Source organism: Callithrix jacchus, chromosome 5, assembly GCF_049354715.1.
Source record: "Callithrix jacchus isolate 240 chromosome 5, calJac240_pri, whole genome shotgun sequence".
Taxonomy (NCBI): domain Eukaryota; kingdom Metazoa; phylum Chordata; class Mammalia; order Primates; family Cebidae; genus Callithrix; species Callithrix jacchus.
In genome coordinates this window covers 83,775,599-83,797,959 of record NC_133506.1, presented here as the reverse complement: position 1 = coordinate 83,797,959, position 22,361 = coordinate 83,775,599, and the positions used below count along the sequence as shown (strand labels likewise).

The 22,361-nt window shown below is 39.5% G+C and overlaps 1 protein-coding gene and 1 non-coding gene across 10 annotated transcripts in view; one reads left to right on the top strand and one right to left on the bottom strand.

Annotated features, from left to right (window-relative positions):
• The window catches only part of ULK2 (unc-51 like autophagy activating kinase 2), a 101,503-nt gene that overhangs the window by 5,294 nt on the left and 73,848 nt on the right, over positions 1-22,361 (top strand). For all 9 annotated transcript variants that reach the window (XR_013535619.1, XR_013535620.1, XM_078373187.1 and 6 more), the window contains exons 4-9: positions 10,781-10,813; positions 11,150-11,186; positions 15,382-15,555; positions 16,910-16,983; positions 18,824-18,925; positions 20,298-20,356. Coding sequence is in view for 7 of the 9 variants with exons in the window: in XM_078373187.1 (XP_078229313.1) it covers positions 10,781-10,813; positions 11,150-11,186; positions 15,382-15,555; positions 16,910-16,983; positions 18,824-18,925; positions 20,298-20,356 (479 nt within the window). In the remaining 2 variants the exon portion in view is untranslated. The remainder of the gene's footprint in view (positions 1-10,780; positions 10,814-11,149; positions 11,187-15,381; positions 15,556-16,909; positions 16,984-18,823; positions 18,926-20,297; positions 20,357-22,361) is intronic.
• TRNAG-CCC (transfer RNA glycine (anticodon CCC)) lies at positions 1,217-1,287 on the bottom strand. The gene has a single exon. It is a non-coding gene; the product is annotated as a tRNA-Gly (tRNA).

Sequence of the window (22,361 nt, the reverse complement as noted above, 5' to 3'; positions counted from 1 at the left end):
GAGGTCGGAAGTTCCAGACCAGCCTGACCAACATGGAGAAACCCCATCTCTACTAAGAATACAAAATTAGCCAGGCATGGTGACGCATGCCTGTAATCCCAGCTACTTGGAGGCTGAGGCAGGAGAATCACTTGAAGCTGGGAGGTGGAGGTTTCAGTGAGCTGGGATTGTGCCACTGTGCTCCAGCCTGGGTGACAGAGCGAGACTCCATCTGGGGGAGGGGGGGAGGATGTTTAAGTTTTTCCTAAACAGAAAAATGCTATAAGAATTATGTATGCCTTCTGAACATATTTTTGATTATTAAACTTCAATTTCTAGAATTGGAAAGACCAAGTCAAATAGCATGCACAGTGTTAAAGTTTTTGATTGTAGAGTATGATTGCCTTCCAAAAAAATTGCAATTTAAATTTCCATTCATGAAATATGTGAATGCAGTAGGTATATTTTAGTATCTTTTCATATAGCTGTAATTCATTCCTTCATTTGAGAAATTCAAAGCAGTATAAAAAGGGGAGAAACTTTAATGTCAAAACTAAACTCATCTCTCAGTCCCTAGTTGAAATGTTGATTCTCCTCACTGCTGTTTGTGTAGTTGGTCTTAGTCTCTGTAGATAGAGGGCACCAAGTGGTACAACTCAGTGCCTAGTACAAAAACTGTTAAATAATGTTAACTCTTAAGTTTTCCAATCTTGGAGAGATACAGAAAACCATGGCAATTGCAGAGTAGGTTTTGTTTTGAAAGTATACTTAGATTTTTTTCTATCAGAATGAAAAATATTTTTTAGTACCAGCTTTGATTACAGAATGGGGTATCATTAGAGAGAACATACTAAAAAATGTGTATTATTAAACAGTCAGGAATTTCAAGGTGACTGCATTGAAATGTTATATTCATACATTGTATACTACTGGAATTTTTTTTTTTTTTTAAACAAAGTCTCACTCTTGTTGCCCAGGCTGGAGTGCAGTGGTGAGATCTCAGCTCAGTGCAACCTCCACCTCCTGGGTTCAAGCGGTTCTCCCTCCTCAGTCTTTCAAGTAGCTAGGATTACCTGCCACCATGCCTGGCTCATTTTTGTATTTTTAGTAGAGATGGGTTTTTACCATGTTGCCAGGCTGGTCTCAAACTCCTAACCTCAGGCAGTCCACCTGCCTAAGCCTCCCAAAGTGCTGGGATTACAGGTGTGGGCTACAATGCCTGGCAACCAGCGGGAGTTGCATTGGCCAGGAATCAAACCTGAGTCTCCTGCGTGGGAGGTGAGCGTTCTACCACTGAACCACCAATGCTTTGGAACTAATTTGTGAAAATAAACTTAGGAAGTATCATTCAAACGTTTTGAGCATTTGGCTATTAAATAAGCAGAGTCTTAACCTAATACTTCAGATTTGTTTGTTTGTTTTTGAGATGGCGTCTTGCTCTGTCGCCAGGCTAGAGTGCAGTGGCACAATCTCAGCTCACTGCAACCTCTGACTTCTTGGTTCAAGTGATTCTCCTGCCTTAGCTTCCAGAGTAGCTGGGATTACAGGCATACACCACTGTGCCCAGCTAGTTTTTGTATTTTTAGTAGAGATGGGCTTTTACCATGTTGGCCAGGATGGTCTTGATCACCTGACCTTGTGATCCACCTGCCTCGGCCTCCCAAAGTGTTGGGATTACAGGCGTGGGCCATTGCGCGCAACCTACATTTGTTTTCTTGATTTAAATTGTTCATCAAGGGGTACAGTATGTTTAGGAACTAGTATAGTAACTTTACCAACTTGAAGCAAATGTCATTTTTACTGAGCACTAGTTTTGGTTATCTGTCTGAGGTTTAGAAATTGAGAACATTTTTTTTTAAGATGGAGTTTTGCTCTTGTTGCCTAGGCTAGGGTACAATGGTACGATCTTGGCTCACCAAAACCTCTCCCTCCTGGGTTCAAGCGATTCTCCTTCCTCAGCCTCCTCAGTAACTGGAATTACAGGCATGCACCACCATGCCTGGATAATTTTGTATTATTAATAGAGATGGGCTTTCTCCATGTTGGTCAGGCTGGTCTTGAACTCCCGACCTCAGGTGATTGCCTGCCTTGGTCTCCCAGAGTGCTGGGATTACAGGTGTGAGCCACCATGCCCTGCCAAATTGAAAACTTTTGACATTGTAAAAATCAGCTTTCAGTTTTAAATGACACTTAAAATGAAATGCATTTTTCCTTTAATTACAAAAGTAATGTATGCCCACAGTTAAAATAATCAAGTACTATGAAAATGGTAAATTAGAAAAGAGATGGCAATTCCCAGAGATAACCGCTGTTTGGTATATTTGTTTTAGAATTTTCTAAATACATATATCAATCTATAACCATTTATACTTATTTTTTTTTTTTTTTTGAGACAGCGTCTTACTCTGTCACCCAGGCTGGAGTGCAGTGGCCTGATCTTGGCTCAGTGCAACGTCCGCCTCCTGGGTTCAAGCAGTTCTCCTGCGTCAGCCTCCTGTGTAGCTGGGATTATACCACACCTGGCTAATGTTTGTGTTTTTAGTAGAGATGGAGTTTCACCATGTTGGTCAGACTCTTCTCAGACACCTGACCTTGTGATCCACCCTCCCAGAGTGCTGGGATTACAGGCGTAAACCACTGTACCCGACCTTTATACTTAGTGTTTAAAGCTTTTCATTGTGAGAGAATTAGTAGTGTTTGTACAGAAATACAACTTGTTTCATTAAGCTTAACGTATCTTAGATGCATTTTCATAATCAGTATCATATTGTAGGGCTAAATGATAATTTACTTAAAACCCAATTATGAGCCAGGTGTGGTGGCTCACACCATAATCTCAGTGCTCTGGGAAGTTGAAGTAATATGATTGCTTGAGGCCAGAAGTTCGAGACCAGCCTATGCAACATAGTGAGACCCTATCTCTACAAAAAAATAAAGTTAGCCAGATGTGGTGGCGCATGCCTGTAATCCCAGCTTCTTGGGAAGCTAAAGCCGAAGGATCACTTGAGCCCAGGATATTGAAGTTACAGTGAGCTGTGATTGTGCCACTGGCCACTGTACTCCAGCTTGGGTGACAGAGTGAGTCCTGTCTCTTAAAAAACCACCCAATTATGGTTATTTGGAGTGTTTTCTATTTTTTCCATATTAAAAGCAGTACTGCAGAGAAATCTCTGTACATATATCTTTATGTGTTTATTTATTTTTATTTTTTTTATCTTTATGTGTTTTTATAGCATTCCTATAGAATAAATTCCTTGAAGTGGAATTGCTTGGCCAAAGATACTAGCTGTCTTTTAAAAGATGATACCAATTCTTTCTGTTGCCCTGGCTGGAGTGCAGTGACAGTCTGGGCTCACTGCAACCTCCACCCCCCAGGTTCAAGCAATTCTCTTGCCTCAGCCTTCCTGAGTAGCTGGGATTACAGGTGCCCAGCACCACTCCTGGCTAATTTTGTTTCTGTATTTTTAATAGAGATGGGGCTTCACCTTGTTGCCCAGGCTAGTCTTGAACTTCTGACCTCAAGCAGTCCACCTGCCTCAGTCTCCCAAAGTGCTGGGATTACAGACATGAGCCACTATGCCCAGCCTATATCAGTTCTTTTAACCAGTAGTGACCTTTTAAAGAAAAAATTTTATAATCTCATACTAGGAAAATATATATTTTTTTAAAATTTTAAATTGTATTTGTTTACTTATTTTTGTAGAGACAACAGTCACTGTGTTGCACAGGTTGGTCTCAAATGCCTGGACTTAAGTGATCCTCCTGCTTCAGCTTCCTAAAATGCTGGGATTACAGGTGTGAGCTACCATGCCCAGCCTAAATTTTTTTAATTTCTTTTTTAAAAAATTTATTTATTTTTGAGATGGAGTCTCACTCACTCTGTTGCCCAGGCTGGAGTGCAGTGGTATGATCTCGGTTCACTGCAACCTTTGCCTCCTGGGTTCAAGCAATTCTCCTGCCTCAGCCTCCTGAGTAACTGGTGTTATAGATGCCCACCACCACGCCTGGCTAATTTTTGTATTTTTAGTAGAGGTAGGGTTTCACCATGTTGGGCAGTCTGGCCTCGAACTCCTGACCTCAAGCAATCCGCGTGCCTTGGCCTTCCAAAGTTCTGGGATTACAGGCGTGAGCTACCAGACCTGGCTGATTTCTTTTTCCCTTAAATTGTTAGGGTATTGATCAGCTTTTTGCTATATTTGTCTTTTTACATTTCTTCTGTGATGTTCCCATTGCTGTTCTTTGATGCATCGGTTGTGTTCATTTTTTTTTTTACTGAGCTCGGTAATGAGATGTACAGGAGTATAATGGTGAACAAAGTAGAAATGGTCCTTGTCATTATGGAATGTACAGTAAATTAGGGAAGATGACATTAAGCAAATAGTTACTGTTTCTTTTTTTCTTTTTTGAGAGAGGGTCTGACTCTGTTGCCCAGGCTGGAGTACAGTGGCATGATCATGCTTCACTGCAGCCTCTACCTCCCGGGCTTAAGCCATCCTCCCACCTCAGCCTCCAAAGTATCTGGGACTACAGGCAGGCACCACCATGCCTGGCTAATTTTTCTGTTTTTTGTAGAGACAGGGTTTTACCATGTTGCCCAGGCTGGTTTCAAACTTCTGAATGTAAGTGATCTGCCTACCTGGGCTTCCCAAAGTGCTGGGATTATAGGTGTGAGCCACCACACCTGGGCTAGTAGTTACTATTTATAAGTGTGCCAAGTGCTGTCAGGGAGAAGTGAAGAGGTTTGGAGGAAACAATATGGGGGCTAGGGAAGTGGAACAAGGGAAGGCTTCCTGGGGAAATGATGTCTATAGAGATGTGAGGGATGAGTGGGAGAAGGTTTAGGTGGGGGTTAGTGGGAGAAGATAAAGTAGGTTTCCCTAGGAGATGAAGCCTTCTGTAAAGACCGCTGACAGGAGAGATCATGGAGTTTGAGGAACTGGAAGAAGGATAGTGTGTCCAGAGTACAATAATGAGAGCAAGAGAAGTGTTAGTGATATTGGAGAGGTTAACAAGAGCCAGATCTGATCTTTTATCCTAAGGACAGTGCAAAGCTATTGAAGAGTTTTAAAGCAGGAGAGTGATACTATTTTTGTTTTTCAAAAGATAAATCTCCTAGAGCACTCTGAGCATAAGTACTTTCACTTAGGAATACTTACCTGCATGATTGTCAGTGGTCTGGTTAAATATCGACCTCTTGGTAATTTTTAGTACAGCAAGAAAAATGATTCATTTAATAGATGGTGCTTGTAAAACTGAGACATCTTACAAAAAATAGAATTGGAACTGAATTATTTTCCAAAATAATTTCCAAATGAATTAAAGGGTTAAATATATAAACAATAACAGTCTCAGAATAATATTTAGATGATTGTATAATCCAAGGAATAGAAAGACTTTTTTTTTTTGAGATGGAGTTTTGCTCTTGTTGCCCAGGCTGGAGCGCAGTGGCACAATCTTGGCTCACCACAACCTCCACCTTTGAGGTTCAAGCCGTACTCCTGCCTCAGCCTCCTGAGTAGCTGGGATTACAAGTGTTTGCCACAACACCCAGCTAATTTTGTATTTTTAGTAGAGATGGGGTTTCTCCATGTTGGTCAGGCCCCTGAACTCTGGTGATCCACCCACCTCGGCCTCCCAGAGTGCTGGGATTGCAGGCGTGAGCTGCCGCGCCTGGCCTTTTTTTTTTTTGAGATAGAGTTTTGCTCTTGTTGCTCAGGCTGGAGTGTAGTGGTGTGATCTTGGCTTACTGCACCCTCCGCCTCGTGGGTTCAAGCGATTCTCCTGCCTCAGCCTCCCGAGTAGCTGGGATTATAGACATGCACCACCACTCCTGGCTAATTTTGTACTTTTAGTAGAGTTGGGGTTTCTCCATGTTGACCAGGCTGGTCTTGAACTCCTGACCTCAGTTGATCCGCCCGCCTCAGCCTCCCAAACTGCTGGGATTACAGGCATGAGCCACCATGCCAGCCAGAAAGACATTTTAAATCCAGATAAGAAACTCAGCAGCTGTAGTAGGGACATATAAAAAAATTTAAAACTCGTTTTATAGTAAATAATGCAATGAACAAATTGACATATATAAAAAGGAACAAACGATCCTTGTTATAATGTGAATCTCAAATATTGTTTTGAGAAAAAGAAGCCTGGCATAGGGCCGGGTGCGGTGGCTCAAGCCTGTAATCCCAGCACTTTGGGAGGCTGAGGCGGGTGGATCATGAGGTGAAGAGATCGAGACCATCCTGGTCAACATGATGAAACCCCGTCTCTACTAAAAATACAAAAAATTAGCTGGGCATGGTGGTGCGTGCCTGTAATCCCAGCTACTTGGGAGACTGAGGCAGGAGAATTGCCTGAACCCAGGAGGCGGAGGTTGCAGTAAGCCGAGATCGCGCCATTGCACTCCAGCCTGGGTAACGAGCAAAACTCCGTCTCAAAAATAAAAATTTAAAAAAAAAAAAGAAGAAGAAGCCTGGCATATATTGCTATAGTATTATTCTGTTTTTGTGAATTTTGGAGGAGTCAGAAGTAAGCTAGGGTGATAGAAATCAGAACAGAGGTTGCCCCTTGGTCTCAGGGACTGATGGCAAAGGGGCATAAGAGAACTTTTGGGGTGATAGAATTGTTATATATTTTGATTGGCATGGTAGATACATAGGTGTAAACATTTGTCACAACACATTGAACTGTACATTTATTTTTATTTTTAAATACTTATTTAGAATTGGGGTCTCACTCTATTACTCAGGCTGGAGTGCATTTCTTCTGTGGCACCATCATCTCTCATTGCAGCCTCTAACTCCGGGGCTCAAGCAATCTTTCTGCCTTTGCCTCCTGAGTAGCTGTGATTACAGGCCTGAACCACCGTGCTCAGTGTATACTGTTATTAAAAAGAAATATATATATATATATCTGGATAAGAGAGAATGATGGCATCAGTGGTGACAGAGGCCTGGACAGATTGGTGAGATGTTTAAGAGATAGAATTGATAGGACTTGGGCACTTGAGGTGCCCAAGTAGGAGGTAAACAAGAGGGAATCAGAGTTGCTAGCTCTTTGTCATGTTTTGAGATATTTTCCCCATTTTGTCTGGTATTTTGGGGGTGTGTGTCTTACTTTAGCCTCTTTTTTTTTTGAGACAGTTTTGCTCTTGTTACCCAGACTGGAGTGCAATAGCACAATCTCGGGTCACTGTAACCTCCACCTCCCAGGTTCAAGCGATTCTCCTGCCTCAGCCTCCAGAGTAGCTGGGATTACAGGAATGTGCCAACATACCTGACTAATTTTGTATTTTTAGATACACCACACCTTGCTAATTTTGTATTTTTAAAAAGGAGATTTTGTCATGTTGGTCAGGCTGGTCTTGAACTCCCGACCTCAGGTGATCTGCCCACCTTGGCCTCCTAAAGTGCTGCAATTGCAGGCATGAGTCACTGTGCCTGGCTGCCTCTTTTTAATATAGGAAAGTTTCTACATGGTAGAACTTATCCAACCTGTTCTTTAATGACCCCTAAATTTCATATTTTAGAAGAATTTTTTTACCCTGAGCTTGTGAAAATAATCTCCCATGTTTTAATCTAGTAAATAGGGTTTCAAGTTTTCATATTTATATTTTTGATCTCTGGAATTCAGTTATATACCAAGGATAATATAGAGACTTAACTTATTTTTTAGAAAGCCCAACCAATTATCCCAGATACCTACCTGTTTTTGAGAATAACTACAGAAGAAGGTATCTTTTATAAGACCGTTAAAAAGAGTTAGGACTTAGGGAATTTGAAGAATTATAGCAAATCAGGGTTGGATTAGGTGAGTATCAGTTTATAAATTTGTATATAAATCAGTGTTATATATTCTGAATATTTTTGCAGCCTTTGGTGTAATTAGTATTACTGAGATACATGTTAAGGGAGAGTTTTTCCATAAACCTATGTTGGGTTTGTGTTAGGTCAGGAAGCTAGAACTGGCTTTTATATATTGTATTTTGCGTCTTTAAGTTTTGTAGAACTTAAAGATCTGCTATGGTGTCAATGTTCACATCTCTCCAAAATTCCTGTGTTGAAATCCTATCCCTCAAGGTGATGCTATGAGGAGGTGGGGCCTCAATTAGATCATGAGGGTAGAGCCTTCATGAATGAGATATTAGTGCCTTTATGAGAGACCCCAGAGGAAGCTCCCTTGCTCTTTCCACTATGTGTCCTTATTGTGAGAAGACAGCTGTCTGAACCAGAAGTGGGCCTTCACCAGACACCAAATTTGCTTCTGCCTTGATGGACTTCCCAACCTCCAGAATTGTGAGAAATACATTTCTGTTTTCAACCACCCAGTCTATGCTAGTTTGTTATGAAAATTTAGCAGCCTAAATAGACTAAGAAATGATCTGAGAGGAAGAGCCATGGATGTGAATAGGAAACGGGCTTAGAGTACTGTTTTTATTAGCAAACTCAACTTAACTTAGGATCTTGAGCAAACTGCTTTTCCATGTTAAAACCACCCTCTCACCAAAGTGTGGATGATAATTCCAATGCTAGTTAGTCATGCTGTAAGGCAGTCTAATTCCAGGTAACACCAAGGGAAATAAACCCAAGGATTGTAGGAATGTTTTCTTTCTCTTTTTCTGTGAGATAAACCATAGAAGTTTCCTGAGGGGTAGAGAATGAATTAAGAAATATAGCAGAGAGATGTGAGGATTTGGGTTTTAGAAATCAGGAATTAGGCCAGGTGCAGTGGCTAATGCCTCCCAGGTGCACTTTGGGAGGCCAAGGTGGGCAGATTGCTTGAGTCCAGGAGTTCAAGACCAGCCTGGGCAACATGGCAAAACCCTGTCTCTAGAAAAAATGTTAAAATTTAATATTATTAATATTACATTTAATATTAAAAATATTAAATTAAAAATAATAAGAATTAGTTGGGCTTGGTGGTGTGCACTTGTGGTCCTAGCTACTTGGGGGGCTGGGGCAGGAGACTTGTTTGAACCCTGGAGGCGGAGGTTGCAGTGAGCCAACATCACATCACTGCATTTCAGCCTGGGTGACAGAGCGGGACCCTGTCTCAAGAAGAAAAAAAAAATTAAAACAAAAAATTTTTAAAAGTATCACTTTAAAATAAAAAAGAAACCAGGAATTTTTCTTTTGAATTGTCTGGCTTATCATTTACTTCTTTTCTATTGCTTTGTATCATGCTGCTTTTTTCTCTATTTCTGCTTCTAGGCCTCTGAATTCTACTGGAGAGAACCACCTACTCATGCTATTTGACTTTTAAAAAGAATTTATTGTTTTTTTAAATTACAAAAGTAAATGACCATCAGTATAAAAACATTTCAAATAGTCAAGCAGTATATGAAGTAAAAAAGAGATGCCCTCTTCTTATGCCTCTGTATTTCCTTTTTTTCAGAAGAAAATACTGTTGTGTGTCCTTCAAGACTTAAATTTTTATTATTTATTTATTTATTTATTTATTTTGTGACAGGGTCTCATTCTGTTGCCCAGGCTGGATGGAGTGCAGTGGCGCAATCTCAGCTCACTGCAACCTCTACCTCCCCGCTCAAGTGATTCTCATGCCTCAGCCGCAGCAGTAGCTGGGATTACAGGCACATACCACCATGCCTGGCTAATTTTTTTGTGTTTTTAGTAGAGATGGGCTTTCACCATGTTATCCAGACTGGTCTTGAACTCCTGACCTCAGGTGATCTGCCCACCTCAGCCTCCCAAAGTGTTGGGATTACAGGTGTGAGCCACTGCACCCAGCCCAAAAGTTGTGTTTTGAATCACGTTTGCACACTGGCTCAAGTTAAGCCGTAGGGAAGCCCAATCTAAAATTTAGTTATCATTATAAAAATTGCCATTGAAGAGCCAGCTAATCAATCTTTGACTTACTTACCAGCAGAGACTTTTGAAGAGCCCTCAATTCATTTCCTTAACATTTTAGAACATGTGTTGGTAATGTGATAAAGCATTTCCCTTTGCCAACAATTCCTGATAATGTAATTGCCCCAAATAAACAAAAAAAACCCAGAAAAACAGAAAACCAGGCATCCTGAGTCATGTATTCCAGAAATCAGATTGTGCATTTAGTGTTTCTAGGGAGGATTATGACATTTTACTGCTCCAAATCATAAACTTTTTTTTCTTTTTTTTTTGAAATGGAGTTTTGCTGTTGTTACCCAGACTGGAGTGCAATGACATGATCTCGGCTCACCGCAACCTCCGCCTCCTGGGTTCAAGCAATTCTCCTGCCTCAGCCTCCCGAGTAACTGGGACTACAGGCGCGCACGACCATGCCCAGCTAATTTTTGTATTTTTAGTAGAGACGGGGTTTCACCTTGTTGACCAGGATGGTCTTGATCTCTTGACTTCGTGATCCACCCGCCTCGGCCTCCCAAAGTGCTGGGATTATAGGCATGAGCCATTATGCCCGGCCAAATCATAAACTTTTCAAAGTGGAAGTGTTTCCCCAAGGAGCAAAGAATCCTTCCTTTTTTTTCCCCATTGTAAATTTGCCATGCTTTTTGTCTTATATCTGTTGTTTTAGATCAATCATAACCAAAAGTTGAATTTTTCTCTAGTTATTTTGCTAAACAAAATTTTACTTCTTGATGACTACATTAGTGTTACTAAAAGTTGATCTGGCTTTCTAGAGGAGATACATCATTGTGTTGGGAATTTTTATTTCACTTTCTAATAGATTTTGTGATTTCATTTTATCAGTTTTAATAATGAACAAGTATGGTATTTTTAACTATCATTATCTTTAAATTTTGTGTTTAATTTTTCTCTAAATTGTATTTAATATGTTTACTTTTCAGGAATTACCCAACTCTGTCTTTTTGGTGATGGAGGTAGGTAGTATGCAAATTTCTGTTGAATTTATTTCAAATATCTTTTTTTTTTTTAGATTCTAGCATAAATCTGCATATTTCAAATCCCTTTGATTAATATGTACTTTAGAATTGGCAGTAGATAAATTATTTTAATTTTTGTATTAATAAAGTTGATTTAGTGATCTCAATTCTACTCAAGGAATTTAAAATTTTTAAAATTTTGAATCTATAATGTTTTTAGATTAGATTTACATTACATTATATGCAAATGATTTTTTAATCACAGTTGACAATGGATTGAATTAATCTTGAATCACTATCCTTATTTTCATTACTTTCTCTTTTCTATGTCAGTATTGCAATGGTGGAGACCTCGCAGATTATTTGCAAGGTAATTTTGTCTATGTGTCAGTTTTCAACAAAGATAGTGCTGCAATCTGTTTAATGCTGAGAGGTACTTCTGAATTACACTACCCATTTTCTGCTCTTGTATAGAAACATTCAATAAAGATTTGTGTTTGACTTGTGGTAACTTTGTAGCCAAGTTGGTGTTGGTTGTAGTTTTGTTCCTAAGCTTTACTTTTATATCAGTGTTTACCTTTTTGTTACCTCTGACAGTGTTTGAGATATGGGCCTGTCCCAAGGAGAGAAGAAACCAGATAGAATTCCTCTCCTTCAAAAGGCTTGACTGAGTTTTAGTCCTTTTCATTTCTTTCAAAATAAAAAAATTATAGTGAAAAATATATCCAAGAATATATTTTTGTGAACATTTCTTGTAATTAAAAAAAAGGCAACAAAAAACATTATAAGACCTTACAGTATTCTGTGGTACAGAAGTACAGATTTTAGTGTTAGATGGTGCTTGAAATTCTGAACCCGAAATGCATACATGTAGGATATTCAGATCAAATTATGTCCCTCCAGAATATTTTCTTTTCTTTTTTTTTTTTTTTTTTTTTTTAGATGGAGTTTCGCTGTTGCTACCCAGGCTGGAGTGCAATGGCATGATCTTGGCTCACCGCAACCTCCACCTCCTGGGTTCAAGCAATTCTCCTGCCTCAGCCTCCCGAGTAGCTGGGACTACAGGCATGCACCACCATGCCTAGCTAATTTTTGTATTTTTAGTAGAGTCGGGGTTTCACCTTGTTGACCAGGATGGTCTTGATCTCTTGACCTCATGATCCACCCTCCTTGGCCTCCCAAAGTGCTGGGATTATAGGCGTGAGCCACTGCGCCCGGCCCAGAATATTTTCTTTTAATATTTCTTTAACAAGTAGCCAACACCTACTTGTTCACCCCTTAAAAGTTGCAGGGGGAATACTCAAAAAGACAGCAAAAGGTTAATACATTCAACCTATAAGTAGATTATGGCAGTTGATGGTAAAAGCACTAAGACCTCAATTGATGCATACACAAAGAGTGTGGACAGTTTACAAAAGATAACATGTTAATGTTCAATTTCACCTAGTAATTGGGGTGTGATTCAGAAATATTTGAAATATAGAATATTGCTAGCATTCAAAAGCTGTGTAGAGAAAAGTGTAAAGAATACTGGTATCGAACCCCCACCACTATTTACAAGGGAATTATAGGCTGGGCGTGGTGTCTCACGCCTGTAACTTCAGCACTTTGGGAGGCCAAGGTGGGCAGATCACTTGAGGTCAGGAGTTCGAGACCAGCCTGTTCAATATGGTGAAACCCTGTCTCCACTAAAAATGTAAAAAGTAGTCTGGCATGGTGGTGCATGCCTGTGGTCCTAGCTACTTGGGAGGCTGAGGTAGGAGAATTGCTTGGACTTGGGTGGTAGAGGTTGCAGTGAGCCGAGATCACGCCATTTCATTAGTCTAGACTAGGTGATAGAGCAAGACTCTGTCTCAAAAAAAACAAAAGAAAGAAAAACAAGAAATTATAAATAAAGTTGAAGCTCCCTGTAAGCCATTCTGCAGTCCCATTCCTGTGCTTTCCCTAGAGGCAGCCATTGTCCTGAATTTGGTAGTTAGAAGAAAAAAAATAAAAATGGAAAAAAGGGAAGATAGGTTAAGAACAGGTTAAGGGGCTGGGTGTGGTGGCTCACGCCTGTAATCTCAGCACTTTGGGAGTCTGAGGCGGGCAGATCACCAGAGGTCAGGAGTTCAAGACCAGCCTGGCCAACATGGTGAAACCCCATCTTTTTAAAAAAAAGAAAGAGAGAAAAAAGAACAGGTTAAGAACAGCCCACACAGAAAAAAAATACCTGATGATTAAAAAATTTTTTTAATTTTAATTTTTTTTTTTGAGATGGCATCTTACTCTGTAGTTCAAGCTGGAGTGCAGTGGCTCAATCTCATATCACTGTAGCTTCTGCCTCCTGGCCTCAAGCAATTCTCGTGCCTCAGCCTCCTGAGTAGCTGGACTACAGATGTGTGCCACCACGCCTGGCTAATTTTTTGTATTTTAGTAGAGGTGGGGTTTCACCATGTTACCCAGGGTGGTCTCAGACTCCTGAGCTCAGGTGATTGGCCCACCTTGGCCTCTAAAAGTGCTGGGATTACAGGTGTGAGCAGTTGTGCCTGGCCTTAATTTTTTGTTTTTTTTTGGTAGAGATGAGTCTTACCATGTTGCCCAGACTGGCCTCAAACTCCTGGGCTTAAGCAATCAGTCTGCCATGGCCTCCCAAAGTGCTGGGATTACAGGCGTGAACCATGCATTGGGCCATATTTGATAATTTTTTTGTTTTTTTCCTTTTCGTGGAGAACGGGGTCTCGATATATTGCCCAGGCAGGTCTTGAACTCCTTGGCTCAAGCTATCCTCCTGCCTCTGCCTCCCTAAGAACTGGGAATACAAGCATGAGCCACAGCACTTGGCATATTTGCTAATTTTTAAACCATAAAGATTTATTTTATTTGAAGATGTTAAGGACATGTATTACTTGACAGGTCATTACAATGATTTTAAAACCATAATATTGCACTTGTTCCATGTATTAATGTTATTTCTCTTATTTGCAAATGGAATATGTTATGTAAACATTTTCTAAGAATTACATGAACAGACATGCATTCACAAATAATTTAAATAGGTTCATGGATATTAAATCCTTAGTGTTGGTAAGGAATTACACTTGTGACTTTTAGACTCATTATAATAAACTTATTTGCATACTTAATACATTGAAATATTTATTATGTGTAAAACTTTTTCTAAAGTTTTCATATTTTTTAAAGGTTTTAATATAAATTTATTTTTGCTAATCTCTGTATTCTCATTTTAATATATGTGCTGCTGAAATGAGCACAAGTTTTCATTATTAACTTATTTTTTGAGACAGAATCTCACTCTGACACCAGGCTGGAGTGCAGTGGCACCATCTCAGCTCACTGCAACCTCCGCCTTTTAGGTTCAAGTGATTCTCCTGCCTCAGCCTCCTGAGTAGCTGGGATTACAGGTGTGTGCCACACACCAGCTAATTTTTTTTGTATTTTTATTAGATAATGGGATTTTACCATGTTGGTCAGGCTGGTCTTGAACTACTGACTTTGTGATCTGCCCACCCTCAGCCTCCCAAAGTGCTGGGATTACAGGCCTCAGCCACTGCGCCCAGCTGCAAGTTTTCATTATTAAATGGATTTTATTTAATCATCATGTCAGCCTCATGTAGTTAGTCTCATCAAGTTTTATATATGGCACAGAGGGATTTTCTTTTTTTTTTTGAGACGGAGTCTAGGTCTGTCACCAGGCTGGAGTGCAATGGCACTGTTTTGGCTCACTGCAACCTCCGTCTCCCGAGAATCAAGTGATTCTCCTGCCTCAAGCCTCCCGAGTAGCTGGGACTACAGGCATGCACTACCACACCCAGCTAATTTTTGTGTTTTTAGTAGAGGTGGGGAGTTGGCCATGTTGGCCAGGATGGTCTTGATCTCTTGACCTCATGATCCACCCACCTCGGCCTTTCAAAAGTGCTGGGATTACAGGCATGAGCCACTGCGCCCAGCTCATATCACCTCTTTATAGTGGTGAAATAGGTTAAAACATTTATTCTTGGGGTATCTTTAGTTATGAAAGATATTATGGTGGGACAGGTACGTGGGAGAGAAAAGGATAGAGAAGATGCAGGAACATAGATGTCTCACAGCTACGGGTAGGAGTAGTATCCAGGTCCCTCTGGTCAAGGATTTTACTTGTTTTTCATTTGTGCTCACATAATGGTTAGAATTAAATATGGACACTTATTCCAGATATTTGACTAATATGAAGGGGAACTTAGTTTTTGGCTGGTAAAGGGGATTCATGTTTATTGAGTACCTGTGGTGTTCAAAGTCACGTGGGCACCTTCAGCAGTAAAAACAGGAAGGGAAAAGCAAAAGACACAGGTGAAACAAAAGATGAAAGAGCCAGTCAGTTCTGTTTACAACAGATTGATTTCAAGTCTTGAGAAATCTGGTATTTCTTCATAGACTTCAATTATTAAAGTTAAAAATGAATAAATGTTAATAAGGATTCCTTATTCCCTTCATACTTTCCTTTACAACTCAGCGATGTTGTTGGAATATGCAGATGGAATTTGATTTTGTGTGCTTAAATATTTACGTGACTCCTTTTATACCAGTGAAAGGAACTCTCAGCGAAGACACTATCAGAGTGTTTCTGCATCAGATTGCAGCTGCCATGAGAATCCTGCACAGCAAAGGAATCATCCACAGAGATCTCAAACCACAGAACATCTTGCTGTCCTATGTCAATCGCAGAAAGTCAAGTGTCAGTGGTATTCGCATCAAAATAGGTAAATTGCCATGTATTGCGTTGTGGAAAGAACATTTTTGAAACTATTTTTAGACAACTTTAGCTTTGTTGAATGATGGATTATTTTTTTTTTCCTTTTATTGGGAGTTTTGCTCTTATTGCCCAGGCTGGAGTGCAGTGGTGTGATTTCAGCTCACTGCAACCTAGGCTTCCTGAGTTCAAGTGATTCTTCTTCAACCTCCTGAGTAGCTGGGATTACAGGCATGCACCACCATGCCCAGCTAAATTTTGTATTTTAATAGGGAAAGGGTTTCACTATGTTGGCCAGGCAGGTCTCGAACTCCTGACCTCAGGCAATCTGCCCGTCTCAGCCTCCCAAAGTGCTGAGATTACAGGTGTGAGCCACCACGCCTAGCCAAATGATGGATTTTATTGATGCAGTTTGATATTTTTATTGAGGTTGTGGAGGTTGCTTAGATAGGTGAATCCTTAACTTTATTGACAGTGTCTGCTAAATCTCAAGCAGTGCTGACAGACCCACATCGAGAACTCTAACTATGAATACCTGCTTCTCTTGAGTGGGAAATTGATGTGGTGTGGTTACTGGCAGCAAATTAACCCTGATTCTTTACAGTTCCTAGGCTTTTGACATAGGGATCTCAGAGACCATCTAGTTTAGCCCTTGGCAGTTTTTTCTTTTTTAGCAGTATCTCAAAAGGATTTGAATAACAATAAAGAAAATAAAGAACAATAAAGAAAACATAGTTGGCTGGGCACAGTGGCTCAAGTCTGTAATCCCAGTACTTAGGGAGGCTTAGGTGGGCAGATCATGAGGTCAGGAGTTCAAAACCAGGCCAATATGGTGACACCCCGTCTACTAAAATTACACAAATTAGCTGGGTGTGGTTGCTCATGCCTCTTGTCCCAGCTACGGGAGGCTGAAGCAGAAGAATTGCTTGAACCCAGGAGGCAGAGGTTGCAGTGAGCTGAGATTGCACCACTGCACTCCAACCTGGGCAACAGAGCGAGACTCTGCCTCAAACAAGAAAAAAAAAAAAAGAAAAGAAAAACATAATTGTTCACATTCTACATCTGGTATTGATATTTAATGAAAGCTTTATTAATGAACTTATTATAATTAGTATTTTCACCTGCAAAGCTTGGTGCACCTTGGTTACAAATCTGGCAGAGCAATGACTTGTACAGTTGATGATGACTACTATTTTTAGCTTGTTGAAATCAAGGTAGCTACTTTTTTCTTTGGTGGACAGTCTTATTCAATAAGCTGTTTATTTTTCATAGTCCTTTGTGCCTTCTTGTGTCTTGAAGAATCATATATGCTAGGTATGAACAAAGGTATCATTTGCTTTTCTACTTTTTATTTTGTGAAATAGCGGATTTTGGTTTTGCTCGTTACCTACACAGTAACATGATGGCTGCAACACTGTGTGGATCCCCCATGTACATGGTGAGTGGGTGTTTGCATCCTTGTGTGTTTAAAGTGTGGCTCCATAAGCATTGGAATTTAAATATAATACTTGATTCCAAATAAGATGTGATTTTACATATAGTCCAAGTTGTGATTCCTAATGTTGATTCTATTACTGATGATGCTATAATACAGGCATCTTTTGCTTTAGCATAGTGGACTGTAAAAGTAAGTCATTTTTGCCCATTTGTTTTTATTTTTAGAAAAAAATTAGTTATGGCACAAATCCATTAATTCAAAAATAAAAATTCATCAAGAATAGCCATGCTGTACATAATGTATAATACTAGGAATGCTTAACAAACACCTTCTGCGAGCAGTTCTTCAGCTGTAAGGTGCTCATCTTTTGCATGTTAACTCTTTTGACAGGATCCCTATATTATAAATGTTTTTTCCATCAGCCTCACACTCAAAGCTGAAAAATATCAGCTTTCCCCTTTATCCTCTCATACAGATATCATTATATATTATAGGGTTAGGCTATGAAACTTGTAAACTAATGTGCAGCATTTAGTCTGGAAATATGTTAATTCTAGAGCTTCAGAATTATGTGAAATAAATGTCCCTATTTTAGTTCTAAGTTTAAAATGGGTTTATATTAAATTAGAAATTTCTCTAAACTAAAATCAATTTTGAACTAGTAATCACATTTCAAAAAAATTTATCAGCTTTACTTTCTTGATCCTAATTTTACTGCTTATATATAATAAATTTTAGAATTTTATGTAAATTTTAAAATTACTTTGTACTTCTTTATTTTTTTCTTTTTTTTTTTAAGAAAATGATTCAGTTCTAATGCAAGATACTTTGTACTTCTTGAGTGCAAAATTAGTTTAGCCATGAGGTTACAGTGCTTTGGCTGATTATTAAAAGAAATTGACTTAATAAGCAATTTACTAGGGAAAATAAAAATGTTATGTCTAAGCTGTGTATAGTGATGCATGCCTTTAAACTCAGCTACTCAGGAGGCTGAGGCAGGAGGCCTGCTGGAGCCCAGGAATTCATGGCTAGCTGTGGACACAGAAAGACCCGATTTCCAAAGGGAATTAAAATTGAAAATAAATGTTACATCTGGGAAATAAAACTTACTATCTTTAAGTGTATTTTCCATTTCTATTTAATAGTGCTGATTAATGATATATTTAAAAAGCAGAATTTGATGAGAGGTCTGAAAATACCTGTAACAAAGCAGCAGATAAATGGTTTTGCTTTTAGGACAATTTTTATTATTGTGTGAGGTTTTGCATCATAGTTTTTCTGTTACTATGAAAGTGTTCAGATTACAAAAAACATAGGGAATAATATAGCAAACACCCGTATACCCACCATCCATATTTCACAAAGTTAACATTTTGCCATGTTTGTCTTGATCTTGTTTTTTTTTTTTTCTGGCCTGGTGTCTGGGTATGTTGCTCTTGTTTTTAAAAGAAATAAAATATTTTGGAAACAGCCAAAGTTCCTTTGCACCTTTCCTCTTCTGCTTCTCTCACATACCTGAGGGATCCTCTGTCCTATAATTGGTGTGTATTTTTCTTTATTATTATTTCAGTCCTGTCATTGGACTTTATGTGTCCATTATAATCAGTTGAAACATTTGTTTCTATAACTGCGTCTTTTCATGCAGCATTGTTTTTGAGATTTACTAGTAAATCTCAATATATAATTACATAGTTCTAAGTTATTTGATTAGAGAACTATTACAGGGTGTTGTTTTATTCTGGTAGTTTGTTAGGAGTGTCATTTTAACGAGTTAATTAAGATGTGCATATTAATTATGTGAATAACATACTCCATACCCCTTAAATTTCTCTGTACCTAGGCTCCTGAAGTTATTATGTCTCAACATTATGATGCTAAGGCTGACTTGTGGAGCATAGGAACAGTCATATACCAATGCCTAGTTGGAAAACCACCTTTTCAGGTAGCCTGATTTTTTTCTTATGTCCTCAGTTTTGGAACCTTCTCATTATATAGTTGCCTTTGATTTGTAAAATGAAGAATACTTTGAAAGCAGTGTTTTTGGCTTCTCTGTGACTTACTTTGATTCTGTTATAGGCAAAAACTGTGTTAATGACTCAGAACATCCTTTGCTTTTCCCCTTTTTTTTGCCTGCCCTTTGTAGTTGAACTGGGCATGAAGCCTGTTATATGTTTTCCGGGCTAGTAAAAACTAGCTGGGGTCAGGGATAAAACAGCCTGCTGGGAAATGGGTGTGAATGGTGACACCAGAGCTTCCTGCTTAGCCTGGAATCCACATGAGGGCTGGGGGTGGTCTGGGGAGATCACTGGAAACCACCTGTAACTGTCTGTTCCTGACACTGCTAGGTGAGAGGGAGGTAATTATATACGCTTTATGGAAATTATTATGAGTCTGTCTTTTCCTCCTCTCCTCCAATATCCTGTCAAAAAGTGACCCTGTAGAATATAATCACAATGATTTCTTTTGAGTTAATATTGCCATGCTATAATTTCTTTTTTTAAAAATAAAGACGTGGTTTCACCATGTTGGTCAGGCTAGTCTTGAACTCCCGACCTCTGGTGATCCGCCCGCCTTGGCCTCCAAAGTGCTTGGATTACAGGCGTGAGCCACCATGCCCAGCCGCCATGTTATAATTTCTTATGTTACAAAAAAGATCTTTGAATTTGAAAACTGGAACAAAGTGAAAATATTTGCCCAAGATAATATTAAGAAGATTAGTGACACAGCCAAGTTAAACACTTTTAATTTCTTAGTCTAGTTTGCATATAGAGGAGGCTTCACTAAGTCGGTAGCTGTTGTTATCAGCTACTTGTTGGTGTGGAGAGACTGAATAGTAGCAGTATACATAGTTCTTTTCTTTGAATTCCTTTAGGCTCCTAAGGTAGAGTACACCTGAATTTCACACAACAATAATCTACGTATTGGGCAGGTCATGTAACCTTCAGAATAGTGGTCCTTAATCTATTCTAAGTTTCAGACTCCTGAGAGACTGACCTTGAAAAAGGTACCTCAAAAAAGATACATTATACTCAAATGTGCAAAATTTTCACACAATTTCACAGGTTTTATGAGTTCCTAATGACCAGTTATGGCTCCTTCAGCAATTTGTGGCTTTCAAGTTGAGAATTTATGTTCTGTAGCAAGAACATGAGCATCGTCTGTCTTTCCTTTCCTCCTCCCTCGTACTTTCCCCTCAATCCTTTTCTTGAAACTCCCACTCCCTCAATCCCTTAAAAAAAATATGAGCGTCAATCATATGATTTGGAAGTTTTGCTCCCATTGTTTAGGAAATTAAACCTTTTTTTTTTTAATAGGCCAATAGTCCTCAAGACTTAAGGATGTTTTATGAAAAAAACAGGAGCTTAATGCCTAGGTATGTGTTTAGATTACACTGGGTTTTACTATTTGTGAACAGAGTGTTGTTTATTGTATGTGTTTTTATGCGTTTTATGTATTCTCATTATTGAATTCTTTTTCAGTTGATAGTAACGTGAAAGGATTTGTTATAACAAGAAATTAGAAAATTGCTGGCACATTATAGGTATCTGTGTAGTGCTGTACTCTTTTCTTTCCTTTTTAAAATGTAAAGTAAATTTAAAAGAAAAAGGTGGCCAGATGTGGTGGCTTACACCTGTAATCCCAGCACTTTGGGAGGCTGAAGTGGATGAATCGCCTGAGGTCGGGAGTTTGAGACCCACCTGACCAACATGGAGAAACCCCATCTCTACCAAAAATACAAAATTAGCTGAGCATGGTGGTACACGCGTGTAATCCCAGCTACTTGGGAGGCTGAGGCAGGAAAATCACTTGAACCCAGGAGGTAGAAGTTGCAATGAGCCGAGATTGCACCATTGCACTCCAACCTGGCCAAGAAGAGCAAAATTCTGTCTCAAAAAAAAGAAAAAAGTACAGAAGTTACATGTGTTCCTTGTAAGGAGTGTTATGTGGACAGAATAGATGCATGTAAAGTAGAAAGTGAATTCCCTCCAGCTTTGCTATCTTCTTTATGGGTAACAAGAGTTTGCTGTGTCTCTTTCTATGTTGTTTTTGTGGGAATTCTTTATACGTGTTTGAGTGCTTGTTCTCTTTTTTTTCTCTCCTGAACTTGTGTCATGAGGTGAGTGCTTGTTTATGTATGTATTTATATACACGCATAGTTTAAGAGAAATTACATCTTATTTTTTGAGTTGTTTGCAGCGTATTGTTTTTTACTTTGTAATATACCACAGATGATGTTCCACAACAGGATGTGGAGAGCCACTGTATGCTTTTTTTTTGAGGCAGAGTCTTCCTCTGTCTCCCAGGCTAGATTTCGGCTCACTGCAGCCCCAGCCTCCCAGGTTTAAGCGATTCTCCTGCCTCAGCCTCCCTAGTAGCTGGGACTGCAGGTGCCTGCCACTGTGCCCAGCTAATGTTTGTAATTTTTTTTTTTTTAGTAGAGATGGGGTTTCACCATGTTGGCTGGGCTGGTCTCGAACTCCTGACCTCAAGTGCTCCTCCTGCCTCAGTCTCCTAAAGTGTTGGGATTACAAGCATGAGCCACCATACTTGATTCACTCTATGCTTTTAAATGCCACAGAGAGTCCCATAGATGTATGTTATTTTATTTAATTAGGTCCTTGTTTTCATTTTTTGGTTACTATAAATGTATAATTTAATTAGGCTCTAGTAAATGTGTGTGTGTGTGTGTGTGTGTGTGTGTATACCTTTGTGTATGTGTGCATTTTATTAGGATGGACTCCTAGAAGTGGAATTGTCAGACCAAAAGAGATGCTTTCCAAGTAGGCTATCCCAGTGAATACGGCAAGATAGAAGACTGTTCTTTTCCCCTCATTTTTACCAACACGGAATGTTAGATTTGATGCCTTACAAATGCATGAGGACAAGTTAGCTGTTAATTTAATTTGCATTTTTCTCTTCATTGGTGAATTTGGCTTGGCTCTTTGTATTTGTTCAATATCTTTTTTTTTGATACAAAGTTTCACGCTTTTTTGCCCAGGCTGGAGTGCAGTGGCGAGATCTTGGCTCATATCGACCTCCACCTCCCGGGTTTGAGTGATTCTCCTACCTCAGTCTCCCAAGTAGCTGGGACTACAGGCATATGCCACCATGCCCAGCTAATTTTTGTATTTTTAGTAAAGATGGGGTTTTACCATGTTGACCAGGATGGTCTTGATCTCTTGATCTCGTGATCTGCCTGCCTCGGCCTCCCAAAGTGTTGGGATTACAGGCGTGAACCACTGTGCCTGGCCACTTTTTTTGTTTGTTTGTTTGAGACAGAGTCTTGTTCTGTCACCCAGGCTGGAGTGCAGTGGCACGATCTTTGCTCACTGCAACCTCTGCCTCCCGGGTTCAAGCCATTCTCCTGCCTCAGCCTC